At 41.7% G+C, this 26235-nt stretch overlaps 2 protein-coding genes across 4 annotated transcripts; one reads left to right on the plus strand and one right to left on the minus strand.

Moving 5' to 3' along the window:
• Positions 1 to 462: 462 nt before the first annotated feature.
• On the minus strand, positions 463 to 14874 carry si:dkey-94l16.4. 3 transcript variants are annotated; one of them, XM_007888817.2, is made up of 6 exons: positions 14811 to 14874; positions 6222 to 9947; positions 2991 to 3084; positions 2158 to 2207; positions 1388 to 1467; positions 463 to 1199 (listed from the first exon to the last, which is right to left on the minus strand). In XM_007888817.2, exons 2-5 carry the CDS (start codon positions 9918 to 9920, stop codon positions 1420 to 1422), a joined length of 3891 nt encoding a protein of 1296 aa, XP_007887008.2. In that variant the 5' UTR covers positions 9921 to 9947; positions 14811 to 14874; the 3' UTR covers positions 463 to 1199; positions 1388 to 1419. The 3 variants fall into 3 exon arrangements, with proteins under 3 accessions (XP_007887008.2, XP_007887009.2, XP_007887013.2); XM_007888818.2 differs by having other exon boundaries at positions 6222 to 9942; positions 14811 to 14867; XM_007888822.2 differs by lacking the exon at positions 14811 to 14874 and adding an exon at positions 14370 to 14397 and having other exon boundaries at positions 6222 to 9942.
• A 378-nt stretch (positions 14875 to 15252) lies between these two features.
• On the plus strand, positions 15253 to 25944 carry fdxr (ferredoxin reductase). Its single transcript, XM_007888824.2, has 12 exons — positions 15253 to 15441; positions 16210 to 16307; positions 17206 to 17301; positions 18132 to 18254; positions 18804 to 18917; positions 19753 to 19854; positions 20321 to 20428; positions 20939 to 21023; positions 22438 to 22637; positions 23052 to 23223; positions 24376 to 24549; positions 24932 to 25944. Exons 1-12 carry the CDS (start codon positions 15360 to 15362, stop codon positions 25060 to 25062), a joined length of 1485 nt encoding a protein of 494 aa, XP_007887015.2. The 5' UTR covers positions 15253 to 15359; the 3' UTR covers positions 25063 to 25944.
• The last annotated feature ends 291 nt before the right edge of the window (positions 25945 to 26235 follow it).

The raw sequence follows: 26235 nt of genomic DNA on the forward strand, positions 1-26235 counted from the left end.
AAAAAAAGAACCATAACTTCCTAAACAATCCAATAGAGATGATGCAAAAAGTACAGAAATAAGGGAAGAAATGGGAGTATAACAAATCACTGCCTATAATGAAATGATTACATGGAGTTTTGTGGGATTGCCCATTTGAACAGCACAACTTTCAAAAAGAATCATTCAGAACCAATGTATTAGCGAATCTCAGCGACGAGGTTAGCCTTTGTTTAGTAGCTGCTCGATGTACTATTCCTTTATAAAACTAAAATTTTCCAAAAGGTCTCGAATGCAATTTGTCACAGCTCAATGACTGAGCAACATAATTAACATAAGTGGGTAATAAATCCTCCAAAAAAATAATTTGGTCACTCAGTCCACGACTGTTTGTGGGACTCTGCTGCGGCTGCCGTGTTTCGCCCACAAAATAGTCAATTCACTTTACAGTATATTGTGTGAAGTGCGTTGAGACGTTTCGCAGATGTGATAAGGCTCTATAATAAATGCAAGGATTATTATTAACATTACCATGATGTGCACAAGCTCATTTTAACAGCAGAACACTGGACACAAGTGCACGTTAAAAAGGCTGTTCGTATGGGTCAATGCTACACATATTAGGTCTACAGAGTAATGAGAGAAATTCAGGTGCTACAAGTACTCTCCATTACAGGGAAGGGCAGGACTCTAGATCATGGTATACATTAGAGCACGATACCATGATGTATAAATATTCAAATGTACATAATACATTTCAAGCAGGACCACTGGTCATTTCAACCCTGCCAATACACATGGAAGCAATATCTATATAGGAACTAATTTACTGGGTACCTAGATCACTTTCTATTCTAGTTTGTGCTCTGATAGGACTATGAACATCAGGCTCGTCTTTTCTTGAAACAAACCTGCATTTGTGGCTTCTTCTGGTAAACGTAGTGGATTTCTACTGAATTCTGGAGTAAAGCATACAGACAGACAATGCAGATAAAATCCAGAACAGGAAGGGGAAAATAATCATAAATGAAGTGGAGTCATCTTGGAAGTATCATGAATGTGAACCAATTTCTATTTAGCATAATGGCTGCAATAAAGGGCACAGGAGACCACAGTGTTCTCCGTCAGTGTCTTCTGTTTGCTTCATTGCAAGGGCAACATGCAACAGGTCAAGTGAAGCCTTTATTTCTCCCACAAATAGCACATTCATCTCAAATAATCTGTAGAAACGAGAAACATCGGGAGAAAGTTAGTTGGCAAACAATTGGATGACATAAAATGCAAATTTGCTCACAAAATATACAGTCAATTAACTTTACAGAATACTCTAAAACACTGAGACGTCTTCAAGATGTGATAAAGTGCCAACACCAATTATTCAATCGTTTGAATAATTGGATATACTTACAGCTGAAGCGAACTTAGGCCACAGTATCACTGTCACCTACTTTCCCCTTTTGCTGAAACTGATCCTTTCAGAACTTTGTCCTGAGAAATAAGGAAGAAAAATAGTTTCAGGAGAATGGATATTAACCGAGTGATGGCTCGGTTCCAGAATGAGACTTTTACCAGATTTACAGGCACCTTGGTTATTAATCTCAGACTAAATTGCCACAGTTATTAGTTTCCACCCAGTACATAATTCTAAACTCCCATCTTACATTGTCACGTCTCAGCTGCCCCCAGGGATCAACTAATTTTACTGTGGTACATGAGAAGGAAAATGTCAGTCACATTCAAAACATTTGAACTAAATGACACACCCAATGTAATGTACATGTCACTGTAGTTCCTACATCTCACTGCACCTGAAATCTGGATAAAACTGACTGGTGATCAGTATAAGGCTGGTTGGGATTTTATGTCCCAAACTACCGTAGTATAACAGGACTCTGTTGTATATACAAATATTTTGAAGACTGAGACGCAGTCAAATAAGAAAGTTCCAATGCAGACACACAAACAGGTTTTCAAAACTAGTTTTAAGTAGGCATTGTATTAATACTAGAATCTTCAATATTAGGATTAAAACATATTCTGAGCACTCCCTCAATGCTCTGGTGGTTAAACCTACAGAGCAGGAGGACACAGCATTGATTCCTGGCCCATTGAAATCCCAAATTACTTAACTAAGCAAAACATTAATGAAATGTAAAGTAAACTGCACTTTTGTCTTACCTTGTGTTTTACACATTTCATTGAGAAATTATCTTCATTTAGCAAACATTCTGTAGCAAAAAAACAAATATATGTCAATCAGGATTCCTTCCTTTGTTGTTATATCCCATTAGAACAAACATTCAGGACAGCAACTACAGAGACTCAAATGCAGGTTGAAGGACCACAGACTGGTATAAAGATAAAAGTCACTTCACAGCAAACAAAAGTGTCAATTTTCAGTAGATAAAAAACAATTGTTTAATAATGGATCACAACACCTAACACATCATATATCAGCACAGATTAAATTAACTGCTAAGCACAAGCTTTCATTGCAGGTTCTGTGGGTGTACTTTTAACTATCTTTAAATTCTTCAGTAACTGAAATTAATTTGCCATGTATCTTTCTCCTTCCATCCCACTAATTCACCCAATGAAATAAAAACACAAACAATAAAAAAATCTAGCAATTACTGATTTAGTCACGTTGAATATTCATTAGGCACTTCAAATCAAACCCGAAATTTTGGAATAATTTATTTAATGATCTGTTAAATATGCATATTTTTTATTATTGAGAAAGCTGAGTTATGACCCATTCTTCACTTTTATTTGCCTTACAGTTTCAATTTTTTTGTCCATTTGCAATTGAATTTCACCTCTGATGCCTACATCACACAATCATTGGGGTCTTATTGGAACAAAAAAAGATGAAAGTGACATTAAAATATTACTGAATACAATCAAGAAGCCACTCGGGATTAATACAGATTTAAAGATTTCTTAAATTCAGCACAATAAACCTTCCTTATCGTAACCCATTTAATGATGAACAACAGAAAGATACTCACTACTTTCTACAGCACAGGCATAGTGGTATTTAAGAGGGCAACCTTTAAAATAGCAGCCTAAAGTGGCACCAGTTTTCTGGCATTTGGAGCAGATCTGTTGAAAAAAAGGTCAGCATTAGAATGTTATGAAAGGCTAAAGACATGAAATGACACCTTGTCTTTTCCTGTAAGACTATTGCATTTCAAAACTTAAAACGGTACAGATATCTTTAACACTATGTGAATTTGGAAGCCAGTTTTCTGCAGTTCGTAAAAGACCTGGTTTCCAAATTAAGACTGAAATACGCACCCATCTTACCCAATTCTAGAAAGTCTTAGAAGTAGGTTAGCAAGAGCCAAGGCCTAATGATCCAACAACAAAATTACATTTGTAAAGTGCTTTTCACGTCAGGAGGACCCCAGAGCGTGCATTGGATAGTGCTGGAGATTAAGTAGCTAAAACTGCTTAGCTTGCCATTGTGAATATTGTCTGGGACCAGTTCGGACTGCCCAACCTGTTAGACCTTAGGCTTGCAGGAGTATTAGGAGCCAAGTGGGAATTATGGCTGTAATGATAGTCAACCTCTCCAGGTCCTGCCATCGAGCGAGGTCGGTCTATTATAAACAGTTGCTTGGGAATAACACACCCATCAAGCTCAGGAACCAACAACCAAGATGGGCGCATGATTCTGTTAGTTAGTATTCCTTTATCAGGCACATCATCTTGGAACTACCTAAACTGCAAAGAGACCTTGGGTAGCCCTCTCCACCCTCCCCGATCGGGATAGTCACTGATTGGATATTAAATCCACAAATATGCCTGGAAATACACAATCACAATACTCTAAGATCAGATAAATTGCTTTGAGACATTGACGTAGTGGCGGGTGCCCTTAATGGGAGGCAGCTGGGTGGCCTAAATTAGTTCCAGGCTGCCACAACAAGCTACCAGGCAATGAAAGGAGAAATTAAACCAGAATCCACACAATTGTGACGTTCGGAGCGGAAACTGTCCTAGTTAGTTATTCAATTATTACTGGGTGCTAAAAATCATACTGCACAAACTTATTAACATGTCAACTGTTTAAGACAACTGTTAAATGATAAATACTGTAGGATTCAAAATTTAACACACATTCTGAAGGACAGCTGTGGGTCCAACCTGACACCTAGGTTACGCACCGGTTTGGTGAGTCTGAGGAAGGCCTTGAGACAGATCTTGAAGGAGGCGAGGGAAAGGGCAAAGCAAACAACTCTGGGATGGAGTTCCAGAGAGTGGGGGAAGATGGTCTGAAAGCTCGTCACTGATGGTGGGGTGGGCAAGGTGGGGGACATGGAGTAGGCCAGTGGGTGCTGAGCTGGAGGCGTGGGTGGGTTAGTAGGGTTTAAGAGGAGGGTGGGTCAAGACCTTGGGGGGGGATTTAAAAGTGAAGATGAGGACCTTGAATTCAATCCTCTGTGGATAGGAGCCAGAGGGCAAGGATGAGGGCAATGGGTTCACAGAGCCTAGTATGGGAGAGGACACAAGCTGCAGTTTTGGATGGTCTATAGCTTGTGGAGAGAAGAGTTGGGAAATTGGACAAGCAGAGTTGGCGTAGGTTAGTGGAGTGAGAAAAGCATGGATAAAGGTGTTGGGACCCAAGCGGAGAGGTAGTGGTGGAGGAAGGTAATGTGGAGGTGGGGAAAACTGAACGGATCAGAGCATGGATATTGGGTTTAAAGGACAGTTAAGTGTCGAACAAGACAGGAACTGAAGGAATAAGGAACAGAGAATATAGAATAATATCTCAGATACAGTACTGTTAACCTCAGAACTGCTAACAGTGAAAATAAATTTGAGCTCTGTATTAAATGGAGTTAAGCCATGATCTGCCCAAGTTTAATTACAATGACGTAAAAATGAATACAGTCAAGCTTTATTATGACAATCTCACGGGGATTAGGAAAGCTGTTGCTCCGATTAGGCATTCATCACATCATAGTTTGAGCTCTTCTACTGACTACAATAGAATTTCTACTGGGACTGTAACTGTTCAAAGAGACTTGAAACAAGAGATTGTGACAACATGGTTCCACACTAATTCAACTAAAAAGCAGCAAGCACAGAGCGCCTTATCCCTGTGTGATTCGAGAGTTAGGGATCAGGCAATCAGAAACTACAAAAGTGCAGCTGCACTTCCCCTGCAATGGCTAGACTCCAAAATGACAAGATGATTACCATATTTACTTGAACGAAGGCACCTAAGAATGTAAGGCACAGGCAGATTTCAGGGACATGGGGGAAGAGGAACATCATTCCAATTTTAAGACGCCATTGATTCCAAAGAGCATCCTGATTTAAGGAAAATTTATGAAAAACTTTCCACTTAGGAGTTAATATCAATTAAATTCTAGTTTGTTTATTGAAGAAAACGGGAACCTGCCTGTTCTATATTTTAGGTATTTTTCTCACTGAAGCCCCAACACACTGCACCACAGAATAAGAGCACGTGAGAATGTAGCTGCACTTCTTCATTGAATTCCTGACTCCACTACTTTAAGTTGAGGCCATTAGAAATACTGAAAGGGACATCTCAAAGTCTATTTGTGAGCATTCTACAGCACTGCTTAATGGCCTGAGTGGGAGAGGGAGAATATATTTTAAGATGGAATCCCAGCTTTAGCAAAAAGTCACTGTCTATGAGGGCAGACAGGTTTGCCTACAAAATACAGACACTACACTTTACAGTAAAAAAATTGTGAGGTGTATTGAGAAGTCCTCCCAACATGAATGACGGAATATAAAATGAAAATATTATTATTATTATAAAAAAAAAACCACATAAAGTGTACAAGTGGAGCCTCGGTAGACTTGCATTTTTTTCCTTCAGGAAGCTTTGTTCCTCCTAAGGTGTGTGATCCCTTGACAATTATATTGTTTTCACTGCATTTCATTTAAATTTATCACACAATATATGAGGCAAAATTGACTATACTTACCAGGGCTCCGTGTGGGCCCTAATAAAAAGCAGTTGATTTAATTATGCAAAGCTGAATGTAGTGCACCACTTTTGAAATATTTCAAGGCAGTATTTAAAGAGAGAATAGCTTTCTACACAAGGCCAGCTTTTGAATGTTTTGATATTTGTACCGTTACCACCACTACCATCATGAGTAATCAAAGGTCAAGGATTAATACAAGTCTCAAAATATCCAATAAAAAAGTGAATACAGTTGCACAATGATAATTTCTCCCACCCCCACCCCACTTACCGTCTCTCGTGCTAGATTGACAGCTTCCAGCAAACCATACAACTTTCCTCTCACAAGAAAAACACCAGCACACCATGTCACACAGTCTTCATGCATCCAGTGCTCATTAGTATCCATTGGGACCAAAGGCGGCTGGTACCAATCTTCCAAAGAGAGCTCATTGTTAGGCTTCTTAATATCTGGACCCTTTGCAGCCTCTTCAATACTATCACAACTTTTTCGCTTCTGTCCTCGAGTTATTGTTCCCTCCCTTGTACTAGATTCCTGATTTTCTCCCAAAGTTGTATTTACTGCATTCTGAGGGGAACTACAACTAGAACTCAAGGTATTGCTATTTGCTTGATCTACATTAATTTTTGCCTTTGTCCGGGAATTTTGGACATTCGGAGGGGTGTACCCGAAAGGATAAAACGGTCCAAAAAGATCACCTAATTCCATAGCATTTGCAGAATGGCCACATAGACAGCAGATGAGAAAGCTTTTTTGGTGAGTGTCATTAATAGTAGGGCCCAATAACAAGCAAGATGTTTTGGGAACTGAACCATGAGATTGGTGTTGGGAATGTTTCTTTTGCTTAAGGTTGTTGTTATCCTCCTCAAGATAGTTTACTACAGTACACACTGAATAATCTTTAACCTCTAGTCTTACATAAGGTGAAAAACTATCGTATCGGCCATCCCGTCTTTCATCGTTTTTCTGAGTCAATGCTCTTAACCTTATTTCAGGCTCGTCAGGAGCAAACATTGTCAAGTGTAGTCCCTGCTGCCTATTTCGCTTCCGATTTGCTGACTTGCATGGTCTCTTTCTCCCAGCACCTCTTCTCCTTGGTTGGGAGGTTTTCTGCTGTGATAGTGCACCAGCCTTCCTGGAGCATTGTCTGGAGTTACTTCCGTTACCATTTAAACACTTAACATCAGAGTCACCAAGCTTTTGTTTATTGCCTGAAGCGGGTCCCTCTCGGGAAGTCTCGTTTGATCGTTTCGAAGACGAAGCAGGGCAGGAGGATGTGCCGGGGGAATTTGGAGCGCTTAGTTTTGTTGCGTGTTCTTGTCGAGAGCCTGGAGTTGAGGTAGATGTGTTTTTGTTCTGTTTTTCTGCAGCTGCTGCATCTGCTTGCCATAAGCGTGCTTCATTCTGCCCTTGCAATGAACACTCTAAAGCAAGGTTTTTCTTGAGGGAAACCACCAAGTTATGAGAAATCCCAGTATCGCCATTCGCCCTTTGTTTTGCGGCAGAGCTGGATTTTCGCCTTGGTGGCTGAAACCTAGTAGGAGTAGGAGGTATATTCCGGCTTTTTCGGTGTCGCTCCCCAATATTACCAGACACTCTAGACTTCGGTTGTGTAATAATATTTTGGACAATCTGCTCCAATCTCATTCCTCTTCTCTGTCTTGCTGGAAGAATCTTCCTTTCGAAAACCTTTCGATTAGCATTGCCATCCTTCTTCTCTTTAGAATTTTGATTTAAATGCTGTTGGCAAGTTGCCCTTCGTTTTTTATTACTTGACGTTGCAGTCGAACTTTGATCCTGACGTGTGTCTGCTTTGGAGACAGGTGGACTAACATCATCCTCTTCAATATCAGAGATGTAGATGACTTCTTCGTCCTCATATTTAGTTACCAAGGTCTGCTTTCTCCTGCTGGGACGATGAGACCCTGCTGGGACTGGCGAGTTTTCACATTCATCACCACCACTAGAGCTTTGGCTACCCTTCTCATCACACACCTCATCGAGCTCGCCTTCCTCTACACAGCCAGCAGTTTCTCTTGACTTGGCTACGGAAAGGCTCATTGAAATGCTGCATGACATTGGTGTAACATCATTTGTCTTCAGATCAATGACATATCCTCGCACATCACACTTCCCATCAGTTTCAATAACATTTAGTTTATGCAACTTGAGAGAACAAGGCTGAACCCTAGGCAGGTTATTCTCAGGGCTCTGTAATGAAGGAACAGTTACCCTGCTGAATGAAGTTGAACTTCTGCTACTTTCGCATACACTGTTATTTACTTGCATTGAATCAGGAATTTCATTCACATTCGGTTTGACTACAGAAAGAGCATTGTTTTCATCCACAGTAGAACACTGTTGATTTGATTCCCAGCAGCTATTCTCACTACACAGAGAATGTTCAGTTATTTTCATATTTGGTTTAAGATTTGCATTAGGTTCAAAAATATTACTTTCTATTGAATTGTACCTGACCTGATCTGCATTGCTATTTTCGGTGCTTGTGGCATCATTCCCTGAACAAGGCATCTCTCCATACATTAGGTCAGATGTTAAAGCTGCTTCATGGTCATGTGATTGCTCTCCAGTTTGTGTAACCTGCTGTGATAAACTCTTAGTTTTTTGCATATTTTGAAGAACAGCAATGTTTGAAAATATTCTACTCTTTGCTGAACTATTCAGTATTTTGTGAGCCGTCTCTGCATTTGGTACTAGTCTACATTTTGATGACATGTTGGTTCCAGCACTATTTTTGCACACCCTCTGGTAACCATCTATACTTAAACTATGTGATTGTTGCGTATAATTTGAAGAATTTGTATTTACACAGCGAGTTAATAAAATATTTTGTTCCCCTTCTGCCGAACCTTCTGGCCAAGTTTTATCAAGAGTGACCTTGTCTCGGTTTTTCTCTGACTCAGCGAGTCCTGTTTCCTCTGAAAACTCAACTTCATTTTCTGTTCTCATGGCTGCCTGATCTTTGTAATTCTTGCTCAAGTCGAAGCTATGTACAGACTGAAGTTTTCTCTCTGCATACTGCTTATTTAAACACTTCACTTCAGTGAAGATGCTTGTACCATTTCTTGTTTCACAATGTTCCACCCTGCCCAGCAGGTTTCTGTTGCCGTGTTGTTCTGTGTTGTTCGCTCTGCTCTCTGGGACCAAAGACCCAGTCAGTTTTCTTACAAATACTCCAGGGATTTGAACCACCGTTTCAGCAGGACTGACAATATTATCCCCCTCATCTGTGTGATTAATTGCTCGAGAAAACTGACAGACCAAGTCCTGGGCTTCCATGTTGCACGAATCCCCATGCAAAATTTCCTCAGCTGTGTCTAACGCATGTTCAAGTGATCCACCACATGATCCAGATCCATAGACAGTAGCAGCAGCTAATGGTGAATTGAAATCCAACTCCGTCACTAAGTGCTGGTTCATAGTGCTACATTCTATTTCATTTCCAAGGCCTCTTTTAATAGTTTCCAGATCACCAGATTGTGCCAACACAGAGTGTTCATATGATGGATGAACAAAATCAGTAGGTATGGATGGCTCAAATGGAGCTGGCAGCATCTGCTGTGATTGCACACAAACAGATGGAATAAAGAGTGAAGGCAGTTGTTGCTCGCGCAAGGAATGTCGCATTGTCCGCTGGGAAGGAAATATATGGGATTGGTTGACATAGTTGATGGTGGTACTTGAGATCGCATCATCCCCGTGCATCTGGTCAGTGTGAGATACGGAAAATGCCAAATTGGTCTCCAAATCACTAGGTGCGTTTTTTGTGCATATGTTATATTCAGAATCTGTGGTCCCACTGGGTGATAGTTCAAACGACGTATTTGCCTGTATTCTTCCTCTTTGTTTTCTTGCACAATCAACAGAATAATCCACGGGGATGTCAAAATTAACTAAGTTGTCTTTTTGGTTATGTAACCCATCAGCTTGATCCTGTCCTGTCTCCATTCCAGGAATTTAGCTGCTTCACCTGTTCTGGGGAAAGAAACAAAGCCTTTTAAAAAACACAGAGCAGCACCCATATTACATTTTGCTTGTAAAATGTTAGAAAATATAGTAAATATAGAAAATTTAATAACATTGTCTAAACACCGTATGCTCAGCTTTGCCTACAAAATATACAGTCAATTCAATTTACGGTATATTCTGTGAAGCGCTTTGAGATGTCTCGATGTGATAAGGTGCTATATCAAATGCAAGGAAAATTATTATTGTATTATTGTTATTATCTATACCCGTCTTCTGTACCTTTAAGGGAAATAATGGAGTTTAAGAAGAACTTTCACGCAGAGTTCTATGAGAACGTGAAACTCAATTCTGGAAGCTGTAATTGAAGTAAAAAGCATCAGCCTATTTAAGTGAAATAATGTATACATGAAACAGAAGAGATAGAGGAGAACAGAAAGGGTGGCGGCTCATGTGGAATATGAACCCAGTGCAGACTATGTAATAATAAAGTATTGAATAATGAAGTAATAATCATTGCACTTTGATATGTCTGTAACACCAAGAACATTTTAAAGGCTTCACAAAGTTTCTGTAAAAGACAGAATTTGTAGGTGAACCCAATAACTAATTTGTATACCACACACAGACATAAAGTTAATAGTCAATTTTATCTGGAAGAGTGTTGGTTAGGTCACTGGGAGAAACTCCCTTCTCTTTTTGAGTAGTGCCACAGGATCTTTGGCATCCACCTGAACCGACAGACGGGCCTCAGTTTAACAATTCACACCATGAACATCCCAGCTGACAATGCAGTGCTGCCCAATGTATTATCAGACTAGACAATGAAAAAATAAAATAAGACGTGGAAAAATTCAGCAGGGAAGATCGAGTAGGCTTATTGCAGTGTGTCCTTTATGCAAGATTTTAGTTTTAATTTTAAAAAGTCGACTTCTTTTGGCTTTTGTGCAAGAATTCGATCTGGAATATAGAAACTGATTTACAAGCAATGCATACTGCATTATGCAACATTAAGAATAAAAATCAGACTCAAACACAAGCTACTCTATTCCATATTCCTTGCTAGTGTGATTATTTTTATTTGACATGAAAAGGACAATAACAAATCACTGCCATCAAATTTATACTTTACCTGAAAGCATATTTTGCTATAAAATGAAGTATTTTACAGCAAACAATACCTTAACTGCAGATTCTTAATACAATCTTTAACACTCTTAGTACTTGGCAGCTTTTGTCGCCTTACACTGCAACCTCATACTCGACCATAACCTGCAGACAAAGGCTGTCTATGAAACAGGCATAAAATCAGCACCGTTCTTACTAAAAGTTTAAATATCACAATAAAATAACAGAGATTAATAGTTAAATAGCAAAGCTGGGAAAAAAATTCAGACCGGTGTAGTGTTATCCTTTGTCCTTATTGAGGAGCTTTATAAAGACACAAAGACCGTGTCTCCATGCACAGTCTCATTCATTTCTACTAATTCCCATAGCGCAGAGAAGAGCTGCATTCTAAGTGGATGAAGCAAAGCACCACACGTGACCTCAGACCAGACATGTAGCACATGTATAGCATAGCACTGAGAGCAGGATGTGAACCTGCATTTGTAGATAAGGAACTTGGTGTGGTGCAAAGGAGGTGCCTTGTGGGTAGAGAAGAATGTGTTCAGAATTTTGATCTAGTTTGCATTTTACTTTGTTCAACAGGCAAAGCAAAATGTCTGGAATCAGACCTTCTGCTTTTAAAGCTTTATTATACATAAAATCCTACTGGGGCGAGTGAGGTAAGTGGAATCTCCTGTCTCCAAGATTACATGCTCAGCAACAGAATGTCAGAATCGAGTCAACCCTCTGTTGCAATCTCGGTAGTCCAGTTGCTCAGCCCGGTGGGTCCGCAGTATTCCAGGTCACTGCTGATGACAGCCCAGCCCAGTCTGTCTCATTTTGGACCATTAGTTTGGGGCAGGGATTCTTCCCACCCAGCCCGAAGTGTGATGCTGAAAGCCACAGTCTATTTCACCCAGAGGGCTTGCGTTAAGCCCACACTTTTGGTTCTCACTTGTAATAAAATGGGTGCAGTGTGAGCCCGGCTGAGAATGCAAAGTGTCTGTCATTTTGGCACTTATTTAGCAGCCACGGGGACAGACAAACGGGGATATAGGTAAGAGTTGCTGAGGCAATATAGAGTAAGCTTGAGATATGGAAATCAGATGTGCTACACCTGTGTTGACACTGGATAACAAAGGTATAAAGGTTTTGTCTCCATTAACGACCTGTTTAAGTAGACACTGGTCTACTAAGGAGACTGAAGTGCAGTAAAATCCTTGGAAAGTGTGCCAATGCGTATGCAAAGCTACCTTGAAGAAACATTTGAAATGACAGAAAAACAACCCAAAATGGATGCAATGATGTATGTAATCTTCGCACAAGTCCACTGAAATCCCCTTTTACCTTCTTAAACAAACATCTATATTGTTGGTGTCACCGGAACTGAAATGGAAATATTTGTGTAAACTATTCTTTTTTTTCTTTTTTTAAAAAAAAGCTGTTTGTAAACAAAGTATCAGATATGCGCTGTCTGAACCTCATGAGTTTTAAATGTTTGAAAAGTAATTTTGTATTTGCTTATTTTTGTAATCTCTACTGAAATGGGTGCAATGGGCAGCACAAGTTCTGTTGTTATAACTGAGGGGGAGAAGAATATTGGACTCTTGATACATTGCACAGTATTCCATAAATGTAAACGGTGTCGGAGAGAAACATGGTTGACTGTATAATGGTGTTTGCTCAGCCATTTGAAGTTTGAGCGGAAAGTAATGCTATACCTGTCTCCGGGAACTGTAGCTGTATTAGCAGATCATGGTATTAAAATGTAACTTTTGCACCTTCGAATCATTGCTTTTTTATTGCCGTAACCCGACGAAGTGTTGGTTTGCAAAGAGCAAAGTCGAAAATGTAATCTGCGCTCTCGATAATGGTGCGGTTGGTAAGAACAATACATACTTCAGTGTGAAAATAGCCATACAGACGAGGAGGGTACCAGGGCCGATTGTGGCCAAAAAAAAAAAGAACGCAGCCTTTGGTTGAGATCAGTTATGGACCAAGAGTGGAAACTGGTACCTTTCCGATCTCCGGCCGGCAGTGCAGTGCAGTGCAGTACAGTATTGCCAACTCGGCCGCAAGACAGGCGGACCGAGGAGGCCTTTCCGATCCATTTGTTCGTATCCTTCAAACCTGTTCGATAGGCTCTGCAACTGGTTCTCCCCCCACCCCCCACCACCAACAACAACAACAACAACAAGACTCCATTTATAGAGCGCCTTTCACGTCGGGAGGACGTCCCGAGGCGCTGACACCACGCAAACACACACACGTCAGCCACCCCCCCCCCCAAAAAAAAAATCCCAACCATAACAATAACCCTTGCGTTCGATACAGCGCCTTATCACGTCTTTAAAGCGCTTCACAAAATAGACTGTAAAAGTCCAATTGATTACTATTTTGTGAGCCGAAGGTGGCGGCCAATGGTGGACAGCAGTGTCCGTCCAGCGAACGGCAGGGGCTCGAGCGACCCAATTTATTATTATTATTATTATTATTTTTTTTGGGGGGCGGGAAGAGAGAGAAGACGAGCGTCATCTTTCTGGGCCAGTTTTAGATTTATTGGGAAATAGGATTTATTGGAATAAAGAGAGACAGAAACCCCTCTCACACACACACACACACAGTGGGGGCGGAACCTGAGGTCAGAGCCGGTGCAGCACCCGGAAACTTTGGCGCCGGACCGGAAACTCGTGACCCAACTGGGCTGAGTGCGGTGAATTCCAACAGAGGAGAGGCCGGGACTCTGGCGGCCGGGACCCGGGGGGTGTGGAGCCGAGACACAGGGCCAGGCGGCCGCCGGGGAGAAGAGAGAGAGAGCGGGAGAGGCCGGGGACAGGCAGGCTGTGGTTCGGTTGCGTCCCGAAGTTTCGGTGGGGTCGGCCGATACGTCGCGTGAGTATCGACCGCTCCACCTTCCTCTTCCTCACCTCCCCCCCCCCCCCCCCCCCCACCTCTCACACACTCACACCTCTCCACCTCACTCCACCCTCTCCTCTCTCCCTCCCCTCCCCTCCTCCTCCTCTCCACCCTCCCCCTACCTCTCCTCTCTCTCCTCACCTCTCACCTCTCTCCTCCTCGCCTCCTCTCCTCTCTCTCCTGACCTCTCCACCTCTCTCCTCCTCGCCTCTCCTCTCTCCTCCTGACCTCTCCACCTCTCTCCTCCTCGCCTCTCCCCTCCTGACCTCTCCACCTCTCTCCTCCTCGCCTCTCCTCTCTCCTCTCCCACTCGGTGCAGCAAAATCTAACCCAACAAACCAAACCCGTCTTCCTGCAAATAATAAAAGCCGCCGGCGGCCAGACTGTGCTGTGCTCTTCTCCTCTCACCTCTCTTTCTTTCTTTCTTTCCTTCTTTCTTTCCTTCTTTCTTTCCTTCCTTCTCTCTCTCTCTCTCTCTTCCTCACACACACACTCGCACACACACACCTCTCGACGCACTTTGTTTTGGGGGGACTCCCAACCGCCGGCGCGGTGACGCGGCGACTCGCTGACTCACGCCTCGCCTCGCTCACTCCAGTCCCAGGCTGTTTAGGCCGCAAACGGGGCCTCGCGGTGACTGGAGACAAAGGAGGGCGGGAGGGAGGGAGGGAGACGGGGGGGGGGGGAGGGGAGGAGGAGGGGCAGAGGCCGAGGCCGGAGCTGACACGATTGGATATTCGATAAGAATTTTTATTTTCTTTCTATGTGTGTATATATATATATCACATATCATACGAAGAGACGAGATTTTTTTTATCACAACACAACTGTAAGGTATAAAAGTTTTACCTGAGGGCCGAGGGCGGGTCGTGCGTGTGCGTGTGTGTGTGTGAAGGGGAGCGAGAGGGCGGGCGTCGGGGCTGCCAGTCAGGCCGCCGTCTCCATGGCGACGGCTCTTCCACCAACTGCCGCCGCCGCCTCCTCGTCGTCGTTGTTGTTGTGCTGCCGCTGGTGGCGGCGATGGGGCCGTGACGTCACCGGCTTTTCACGCGCCCGCCCCTCGCGACCTGCGGCGCGCGGCGCGTTGGGGCGGGCGGGCGGGCGGTTGGGCGGTTGGGCGGGTTTGGTGAGAGGAGGAGGAGGGGGAGGAGGTGGAGCGGCGGTCAGGTCCGGGGGCGGGTTTCACGCCCAGTTGGGCGGGTCTGTCTGTCTGTCTGTGTGTGTGTGTGTGTGTGTGTGAAGTAAACGGCCTCCCGCCCCCTCCCCCCTCTCCCCGTCCGTCCGTCCGTCCGCGGTGACAGTCCGGTCGGCGCGTGGGCGAAGGGAAAGGTCCCGCGGACGAGGGAAGGATCGGACGTCCGACCGTGCGGCCCCCGAGGCCTCCCTCCCGCCAGCGCCATGAGGACCCCCCGGGCTGCCCGCGCGCTCCTGACCGGGGTTTACCTCAGGGGCATCGGCCTCCACAGGCGGCCCCTTCCCGGTGAGGAACCGACTGCACTGCAACCCGAGCCCCGGGGAGCGGCCATTAATACTCAGCGTCAGTATTAATGCTCACAGTAATATACACCAACATTACTGCTCACAGTAATATACACCAACATTAGTGCTCACATTAATATACACCAACATTAGTGCTCACATTAATATACACCAACATTAGTGCTCACAGTAATATACACCAACATTAGTGCTCACAGTAATATACACCAACATTAGTGCTCACAGTAATATACACCAACATTAGTGCTCACAGTAATATACACCAACATTAGTGCTCACAGTAATATACACCAACATTAGTGCTCACAGTAATATACACCCATTAGTGCTCACAGTAATATACACCAACATTAGTGCTCACAGTAATATACACCAACATTAGTGCTCACAGTAATATACACCAACATTAGTGCTCACAGTAATATACACCAACATTAGTGCTCACAGTAATATACACCAACATTAGTGCTCACAGTAATATACACCAACATTAATACTCACAGTATTATTCACCTCATCGTTCCAGACGAAGGTACAGGTTTTGCTCAAATTAACTTCGGGGCCTTTGGAAGTATCTTCTTAAAATTCTAAAACGATAAACCTCCGAAACGTTAATTCCACCTCCGCACACATTGCTATTACTGACACTGACCGGAAAACGGTGATCGTCGGCCCCGGTAAGTATTGTACGTACAACGTTCCCAAATTGCCCGTCGTTTGTTGCGATAATGCCGTTCTCTCACTTTAGGAGTCCAGGGGTTTTCTTCGTCGTCGGATTGCGATCTCCAGGTGTGCGTTGTTGGCAGTGGTCCTGCGGGCTTCTACGCTGCACAACATGTTCTCAAGGTAACGTTATATAAGACTGGGTAATCCTTCTCTCCGACACAGCGCCTCATCACGTCTCCTCGACGTCTCAAAAGCGCTTCGCAGAATACGCTGTTTCAAGCGAATTGACTGTATATTTGTGAGCGAAACGCGGCGGCGTCTGTCCCACAAACAGCCGTGGATTGAAGTGACCCGATTTATTATTGGGTTTATTATTATTATTATTGGGTTTTTTTTCTTGAGGGATTATTATCAGGCGGGTGGAGCGAGGAAACTTGCCCAAGGTTTCGCCCGGATCTGCCGGGAATCGAACCCGGGTCACTTGGCTTGTGAGGCGAGTGCTCTAACCACTGAGCTACAGAAATGAACCACACATATACTTTTAGACTGATTGTAACACCCGATTATTTATAGCGTGAACTTTTTATTGATTTCACAAATATCGTGAACATACAGAAGTGCGCACACGGGGGGAGAAGGGTGCAGAGGGAAATGGGAGAAGGGAGTGGATAGGGTGGAGTAAAAACAACTGCATGGAGTAGTTGGGCCAAGTGGCTTCTTTTCATGTAGTAACCGTCTTTGTAATTCTATGAAAGTAGAGTGACCGTATAACTGATGACCTCTAGTTTTACATTGGGGTTGAAAATGTTGCACATTAATATAATTGCATTTGATAGAAGTTATGAAAGAAACAAATGTGTGTAGCACTCACCTTGCTGAAATTAATTTGAAATACATTTATAATCAGCTTGTATCAAATTATTAATTGTTTCTATAAATGGAAAAGAACCCCCTTCAGTTCCCCAAATACTGTATGTTAATTTTCTCCTTCCATCTGCAGTCTGTTTTGGAACTTGTGATTTTTCAGCACAGGATACTTCAAATACATTTCTAACTTGCGTTTGTTCCTCTGCGACAGCTTCAGAAATCTGCCATTGTTGATATCTATGAGAAACTACCAGTCCCCTTTGGCCTCGTAAGATTTGGTGTTGCTCCTGACCATCCAGAAGTGAAGGTTAGCACAATCTATTGCCAACAGCTTACAACTTTTCGGAGACACGAATTGGAGAATGTAATGTTTTCAAACGTAATAATCCTTTCAGTTTCATATTTGATATAGTGCTTGATCACGTCTTCGAGAAGTTACAAAAAGTGCTGCTGTCTGAGGAAAATTAGCCTAATTAGGAGTATTTGAACTTGGTTTCTATGAAAGGGTATTATTTGCACTGTTAGATTAAATTAACATCTCTCTGCTCCACCATCTGGCTATCTTGTTACCTTGGAAGAGTTTGCATCACTTTTGTTCTTTGCCTTGAACAACCTCCAATCTGATGCTGAAAATGATTGCTTATACATGAAATGCTCAGTCAATGTCAACCACAAGGTTTTACGCAGCACTTTGGAGAAATGTTGCCTTGACCAATAACATTTCCAATGAAAAGCAAATATAAGTAATCTTCACTCCCAAGGACGCATGGTGCGAAAAGTGGAATTGATTTATAATATAAAGACATCTCAAAGCGCTTCACGGGATATACTGTCAAGTGAATTTGCTATTTTGAGTGGTAATAATAATAGTACTGGTATAAGATTTCGCCCACAAAATATACAGTTAATTCACTTTACAACATATTCTGTGAAATCACTTTGAGACATCTCGCGGGCATGATAAGGCACTATATCAAATGCAACATGATTATTATTATTTATTATAAGATTTTAAAAAATGTAGAGGAATGATCCACTATCACACACTATCAGTCTCTGTTTCATAAAATCGTACTGCAATGCAATGACTTATTGCCAATAGTTTCCAACATTAACATGAAGGTTTTTCATCCACAGAATGTTATCAACTCATTCACCCAGACAATGCACCATGGTCGCTGCTCGTTTTATGGGAATATCACTGTTGGGAAGGATATTAGTGTGGAAGAGCTCAAACAAGCATACCATGTAGTGATACTGGTAAGAAATATTGGCAGCAAATAAAATACTATAACTTTCTCAAGTATGGTGACTTCTACATATCCAGCATGTTTGTTTATAAAGTTACATTTGCCAAACTAACTCAGCCAGTTGCAATATTTTACCAACAAAGAAAAACATTGAAGTGAAATTATTAGATTCTCAAGAGAGGGTTTTCATTCTGTTTAAATTTTTTTTGCTGCAAAATCCGGTCAGTGATGCATTGGAATTAAACTTAAACATTTATCCAACACTTACGGAAAAGGATGGAGGGGGTGGGGGGAATTTAGTAAACTCTCTAGGATGGTTAGAACGTTCAGTTGAATCTGTTAAAATATTAAATTATGTCCGCTTTTTTACTATAAACTTATGTATTCTTGATGCATTCTGAGCTTACAAATCTCAGTTAAACGTGAAATTGTTCTTAATGCTCAAGTATAGGATCTGATTTCCCACCTCCCTCCTCGGTCAGGCTTCCACTCGGGCTTTGTAAAGCACTTTGAGATGTTCTTCCTGTGTGAAAGTTAAATTGTTTTTGTTGCATTTTAGGCCTATGGAGCACAGGATAATCTGATGCTTGAGATTCCTGGGGAGTCCCTGCATGGCGTCTATTCTGCACGATCGATTGTAGAGTGGTACAATGGTGTACCTGGAATTCAAAATGTAAGTGATCTAAAACCTTCACATCTTTTAATCAGACGCCATAATTGATATCTAGTTAAATTGTTGTTCAGGACTGCAGATGACGGAGTGATCTTGGAGCGTGGCTACGTTAAATCACATCATCGAAATCTTAAGTGTGTAGTTCAAGCCTTACTTTAATTGCAGACTTCTTCAAACATCCATTTTGGAAACAATCTGTCAGAATTCTGTACGCAATTGTCTGCTATGTTTCACCCACAAAATACACAGTCACTAAATTTGACAGTGTATCATGTGAAGCGCTTTGAGACGTCTCAACTACGGAATAAGGCGCTATATCAAACGCAAGGATTATTATTAAATATATAGCTACTTTTCAGATGCCAGAGAGGAGGATGGAATTCCAAAGGAGCTGGAATTTCTCACCAAATCTTAGTATGGAGTATCCTGCAGTCCCTCTGCCTCTCCCCTCCCTTGACTCCTTCAAGACCCATCTCAAAACCCTCCTCTTCGACATTGCTTTCGATCTCTCTGCTTCACTCACTGCCCTCCACGTTGCCCGACCCCGACTCCCAGCTCGGGTCCGAACTCTGTCTGTCCAGTGCCTTGGAACGTCCTCCCGACGTGAAAGGTGCTTTACAAATGTATTTTTGTTGTTGTTTAAAAGGAGTTGGCTCGTTTGCAATGGTTTCAAGGGGCATCTTTTAGATCTATTGTTTGATGGTGATGGTGGAGATGGCGAAGGTTATGAGATAAGGAGAGATGGTTTTTGAAAATCGAATCAGCCAGAGGGGCAGGAGTATTCTTTGGTTCAGTAAGTTCCTGGGATAATTTACTATTGGTACCTCTTTTGTAGCTGAACCCGGACCTGAGTTGTGAGACAGCAGTTATCTTGGGACAAGGAAATGTGGCCCTGGACGTTGCCAGGATTCTCATTTCTCCTATTGACTTGCTTAAGGTACGTCCTGTCTTGTGGTTATCCCGACTGAGGCAAGGTTCATATTGGTTTATCTTTTTATTCTTTGTGTAATTTGTGTTCAAAGCATCATACCGTTTCTTATAAGAAGAAAATATTAAAAGTCTTCAGTTATATTCTCAATAGGTAGAAAAGAATGTCAATATTTTACCTTTAAATATGTCTTTTGAATCATCTCTACTCAGCTGCCTCTTAGGTGGAAAAGTTTTATATATTTTTTAACTCAGACTATTGTTAAATCAGCCCCTTTCCCCAATATTACAGTGGTAAAGCTAATCAAATATTAGGATGGACTTACTGTAAAATTAATTCTAAGCTACTAAAAATGCCATGAGAGATAAATGAAAACTTCCATTCGTGTCGCATTCTCCACAACAATTTTATAGGAAAATTTAACTTCAGAATATTTTAATGAAGGTAACCTGACTGAGTACATCTTTCTTATCAGAAAACTGATATTACATCATATTCTCTGGAGGCAATCGCTGCTAGTAAAGTGAAGAGGGTCCTGATTGTTGGAAGAAGAGGACCCTTACAAGTCGCCTTTACCATTAAGGTATTGTATTAACTGCTCGATTGTACTGGATTGAGACGAGATTAAGTTAATTGATTCTGCTTTCGCTTTGATTTTAAAGTGCGCTCTGGTTAGGACAGACAAAGTTTGCATTATAAGATTTAGTACTTGTAATGTTGCAAATAATTCTCAGCATTACAGAATTGAGTCGCTCTCGTCTGTTATCCACTTTGGTGGCTCACTGGTCTCTGCATCACTATGTACAGTTGCAAATGGTGTAAGATTTATTGACAATAAATGCAGGCTTTAGAAATATCCCTCATCAAAAATCTTAAGAAATATTCAGTATCATTCTTTTCGTGTTGCCATAAATGATGAATTCTCTCGTAGATAATCTACGAGATAATCTGTTAATCTACAAAATAGTCACTGCAGTTTACAGTTAAATCTGCCAGAGTGAATGGTGCTGCATCAGATGCTAGGATTTTTATAATTTTAATCAATTTAATTTAATTTATATTGAAGATTTATAACTCATTATTCCTCTCTTAGGAGCTGCGTGAGATGGTGAATTTGCCTGGTGCTCGACCATTGTTCAACCCCAGTGATTTTGAGGGTCTTAGGGAAATCATCAAAGGTGAGATTACAACATCTTTACTTGCAACTACTTTGAGGCATGCTGCACGACATGCTTTAACATGAAAAAATCAGATCCAATTTAATTTTGGAATAGACTTATATAGACTTAAAGCCTGATCTGAATAGATCTATAAAAGAATAGTTTATATTATAGAATCATAGAATTTTACAGCACAGAGGGAGGCCATTCGGCCCATTGTGCCTGTGCCGGCTCTTTAAAAGAGCCACCAATCAGTCCCACTTCCTCGCTCTTACCCCAAAACCCTGCAAATGTTTCGTTTTTAAGTACCTGTCCAATTCCCTTTTGAAAGCTATTATTTATTATTATTATTAATAAATGGACAATTGGAATTTTGACAGAAATGCTCCTGAGTGAATTACTGCTGCTGTAATTGCTAAATTCTGATGTACGCTCGAGAAACTTAGCCGCAAAACTGTAAATTTTTTACAAGGCCGACAGTGGTGCGTTTGCTCAACAGCTATATTTTTAAATTTCTCTGAAGGTTATAGAACTCAAGTTTATGAACGCTGCGAAATCGAGATCCGTCTGTTCATCTGGCAGCCATGAAATCCACATAATCTATGAGCTGCTTTTCTGTGCGTCATTCCACTCAAGTCACTTTAGTAAATGTAATGGCCTTCATTGTAAGATGACAGAGTTGCAAGAGGGTTAAATAACTCCAATGCTAATAGTGAAAAGAAACTATTTAGTGAAAGTGCTTTTTTTTTAAAAACACGTTAGCAGATTTAGAATCATAGAATCTAATAGAATTTTTCGATGAGGTGACGGAGAGGGTGGATAAAGGTAGTTCCACCAATCATAGAATCATACAGCACAAAAAGAGGCCATTCGGCCCATCGAGTTTGTGCCGGCTCTTTGAATAGAGCAATTAATGTCAATCCCACTCCCCGGCCCTTTCCCCATAACCTGCAAACCCGTCCTCCTCAAATACCCGTCCACCGCGTTTTTAAAAGTAGTCGGGAGATATCAACACTCTCAATGTTCAGTACAAAGTACTGGTTTGAGAGTGCTACACTATTGGGGGCATTCTGCCCTGCCCGTCCCCTCTTCCTACCAAGCCGGACAGTCACCCAGTCATTTTCCGTCTGAACCCTTAGTGTGTGGGGTGGGGTGACCACCTCTTGAGGTGTCTGGTCCATCAAATACTCACATTCGTTGAGCAAGTTTAAAGCCCAAGTCTCCATCACCCCTCTCTCAGGGGTCCCATTATCTGCAGGACTGATGAAACCATCCTGTCCCTGAGCATTAACCGGATGCAAGCATCTCCTTTACTTCTCTTGTTCAGATCTTACTGTTGATTGCTGTATGAGTGATTTATGTAAGATGGGATTGATTACCAAATGTGATCTCCCTCCTGTTGCCCAATAAGACAGCCATTTACTACTTTCAGACAAGCCACGGCCAAGAAAGAGGTTGACTGAGCTAATGGTTAAAACGGCCCTCGAAAAGCCTTCAGCAAAAGAAGCCAAGCGACAGGAAGAAGCTGCCAAAGAATGGGGTCTTCGGTTCTTACGCAGTCCAGTGCAGATTTTGCCAACTAGTGATGGAAAACACGTAGCTGGAATACGTCTGTCTGTAAATAAATTGGAGGTAGGTAATTACCCTTTGGGTTCTGAGTCGATCATACTTGCAAGGTTCGTAATATACTCCAGGTCACACTTACAAGACTCCAAATTTGTCCTTCTGACATGAAATACACCGCAGATAAATGTAAGTTGTTGGGTATAAGCAGCTGATTGGTGTCTGTACTTCAGCAAAGATGGAGGACGTGGTTGAGGGATTCAGGGTTAATTAAGGTCAAAAGCAATGTTGTCAGTCCTGTTAGCTTTGTAAACCAGAGATAGTTTGTATGTATTTAAATCCTGACTGCTTTGACTATAAGTAACTGGATAACGTGTGTCTGTGATAATATGTTACATATATATATCTATTCACACACACAACTTAATTATCAAGCTGTGTATTATTTGGTTTGGTTACTGGAGATTTCTTCTCTTTCCTGAGGGTTCAGGAGAGTCTCTCAGGTCCATTCAGACAGAAGAGCTTGAAGATGTGGAGTGTGGCCTGGTATTGAGCAGCATTGGCTACAAAAGTCATCCCATCAGCTCCTCTTTTCCATTTGATAATAAGAAAAGAGTTATCCCAAATCACTTGGGTCGAGTCCTGAACACACCAGGTGAGTCGCTATACAACAACAACTTGCATTTCTATAGCGCCCTTCACATGGGGTAGCGCCCGGAGCGTTTCACAGTGGCTAAGTTTGACAACAAGCCAAGGGGAGAGGGAAGGCGTAGCTGACCGTAAGCACAATTAAAAAGAAAGGTCTTTAGGCAGGACTTGAAGGTGGGGAGGGAGGGGGCAAGGAGAGAAGGTTCTATGTTCTATCCCTATGTTCTGGCGAGAACCGTTCTTGACAGCCTTGCTTATCACTGAGCTAACTTCATTATGAATACATTGTTGTCACAATCTTTTCTACTGATTTTATAAACAAACAGCAGATAATACATTGCATTTCTTTTTTCTTAAAACTGTGGTGCGTTAATCTGCAAAGCTATTTATCTATAGTTAGTAACAATATGATATTGTAGTTCAAAAGGATATTTCGTAAGAGCAGTTATTGCTCTGCTGGTTATTTTGGAGAATTTTAATAATAATAATAATCCTTGCATTTGATATAGCGCTTTTCAGGTCGGGAGGACGTCCCAAAGCCCCTCACAGAACACACTGTAAAGTGAATTGACTGTATATTTGTGGGTGAACGCGGCAGCCAATTGCGCACAGCAGCGTCCCACAAACAGTCGTGGATTGAAAATGACCAATTTAATATTGTTTTTGGTTTTGGAGGGATTATTATTGTTATAATATTATTATTTAGTATTGGAACAATGTAGACTTTCTTCACAGAGTCAGCAGTACTTCTCATTTTCTGACGATTTGTAGTGCTAATCTTTCTCTGCAGGTTAAAGAATGTAGTCATTAATGTGCGATCAGGCCACTTTGAGAATCTGGGAAAGTACAAATTTATTTTTCTTTTGAGCAACAGTACGGATAAGGCGGACCGAATACCCTCACATTTCTGTGGTTCTAGATTATTTGGACCTTGTTTATATTGGACTGAAAATTGTGTACTTACCTTATGCAGCAACAACAAAATTACATTTGTATAGCGCCTTTCACGTCGGGAGGACGTCCCAAGGCGCTGGTGTACATGCAAACTGATGCCCACTTGTGAAGTAATCCTGAAAGTAATGGGTTGGATGTTGCATTGCTTTGCTCCATTCATGTGAATAATCAGATTATTTTCTATTTACTTTCCGAAACTAATTAGGTCTTTACTGCAGCGGCTGGGTAAAGAGGGGACCAACTGGGGTCATATTGACCACAATGAATGACAGTTTTGAAACTGCGGAGTCTGTGGTGAAGGATGTCAAATCGGGGTCACTGAATTTGTCTGTTCCAAAAGCAGGGTTCAGTGCTGTGCAGGCTTTGCTTCAACAAAGAGGTGGGTGTGTCGCTATCCTTCATAAATGTTTAGCAATTCAGCAATTAATAATTTGTCACGCAATCCACAACTGCTAGATAATTATTTGGGGAGGACAAGTTTGCACGGCTATGGCGAGAGGGATTGAATTGGATAGCTTTTTTCAAAGTTTCCGCACAGACACGATGGGCCGAATGGCCTCCTTCTGTGCTGTAAAATTCTATGATTCTATGTTTGTGGGACACTGCTGTGCGCAATTGGTTGCTTCACTTCACCAACAAAAAAAAAGTCAATTCACTTTGCAGTATAACATTTGAAGCGCTTTGAGACCTTGAAGACAAGATAAGGGGCTATAACAAATGCAAGTATTATTATTGTTATTATTTTCAATCCTGCTATTTAGGTGTATGCCTCGTTTCTTTTCCTGGATGGGAAAAGATTAACGAGGCTGAGTTGGCAAAAGGAGCAAAATTGGGAAAAAGCAGAGAAAAACTATCGAATGTGGAAGAAATGCTGCAGGTGGCAAATCAGTGAAGCATCCCTCTAGCAAGAAGGCCATGACTGACCGACTACTTTGAACTCAACCTTGAAATGGCATCTTCTGCCTCAGCGGCAGTTTATTGCAGAAAGGTTTAAATTCTTATTTTCTTTGTTGAAAAGAGGTAGAGTTCCTTTTCTTAGTCTTAAAATAGGTAGACTTAAATATCCCTTTAATACTAGGGTGCAACACTTCTTTCCATGGTTAATTTTATATCCTGTCTCTCGCGAGGAGAATTCAAAATGAATTGTACCCTGAGGCAGAGTTGGAAAATGTATACCTGATGAATGTGTCTAATGATTTCCCGGTTCCCTCTGAAGTCATCAAAAGTGACACTTGAATGGTAATCAAAAAGAGTAATCCTTGGAAGAAAGTGATTGTTTCAAGACTTGTTCAGGGCAAGTAGAAATGTGGTAGAATAAGTAAAAACTTAATTATTTGTGCAAACCTATCCAAAGACCTTAAATCATGTCTACATATTTAAGCTTGGTTTGTGAGCGAGGAATTGTGTTTGTTGCTACCCTAATTTTAAACCATCTACACTTGTAACGGTTTGTGCTCCAACGGTGGAGCACAAACTACGACCTTGGCTTACAGTTAGTTTCCGGAAATGGATGCAGGCCCCACAGTTAATTCATTTTAGAATATTTGACACGTTGTCCATTACACACTAGTTCACAAATTTTTCAAATGAGTCAAATGATCCATCCAGTAGAGCCTCTACCTAGCGTTATAATGCATAATGTCCTGCTTTACACTTGGCTGATAAATGTGCTGGTAATCTGGCACAGTGTAGGATTCTGTCACAGTGTTTTTTTTTGTACCAGTTGAAATGAGACTACAAATTTACTTGGGATCAAATAAAAATATCCTTTGTATCTGTTGGCTTGAGTTTCTCCATGTTTCATATCTGGCTGCTGTTCAGCCCAATTATATACCCTGCGTGTTCATGGTTCAGTGTGCCTAGTCGCATTTGCCACAAGTCTGCGGTTTTCCTTCTGCGTGCAGTACAGCATGTTGCACGCATCTGTTAAGCCCAATTTAAATGAGGGTGATGGACATTCTGCCTTGATTCACCAGTGTGTGTTTGCTGTCTATTTGTAGAAAGATTTGTAAAAAATATACATATGGATGGGTTCCTCTTAGATTGGGTTTTATCTGCATTCTGG

Source organism: Callorhinchus milii, unplaced genomic scaffold (assembly GCF_018977255.1).
Source record: "Callorhinchus milii isolate IMCB2004 unplaced genomic scaffold, IMCB_Cmil_1.0 Scaffold20, whole genome shotgun sequence".
Lineage (NCBI taxonomy): Eukaryota > Metazoa > Chordata > Chondrichthyes > Chimaeriformes > Callorhinchidae > Callorhinchus > Callorhinchus milii.

Bases quoted from the DNA above. Each gene is read 5' to 3' on its own strand.
- fdxr (XM_007888824.2), top strand. From the start codon at position 15,360: ATGAGGACCCCCCGGGCTGCCCGCGCGCTCCTGACCGGGGTTTACCTC. The intron at 19,855-20,320 runs GTACGTCCTGTC...CTTTCTTATCAG, and splicing joins CTCCTATTGACTTGCTTAAG to AAAACTGATATTACATCATA. The intron at 23,224-24,375 runs GTGAGTCGCTAT...GAAACTAATTAG, and splicing joins TCGAGTCCTGAACACACCAG to GTCTTTACTGCAGCGGCTGG.
- si:dkey-94l16.4 (XM_007888817.2), bottom strand. From the start codon at position 9,920: ATGGAGACAGGACAGGATCAAGCTGATGGGTTACATAACCAAAAAGAC. The intron at 3,085-6,221 runs GTAAGTGGGGTG...TTTTTTCAACAG, and splicing joins TCAATCTAGCACGAGAGACG to ATCTGCTCCAAATGCCAGAA. The intron at 1,468-2,157 runs GTAAGACAAAAG...CTTATTTCTCAG, and splicing joins TGAAATGTGTAAAACACAAG to GACAAAGTTCTGAAAGGATC.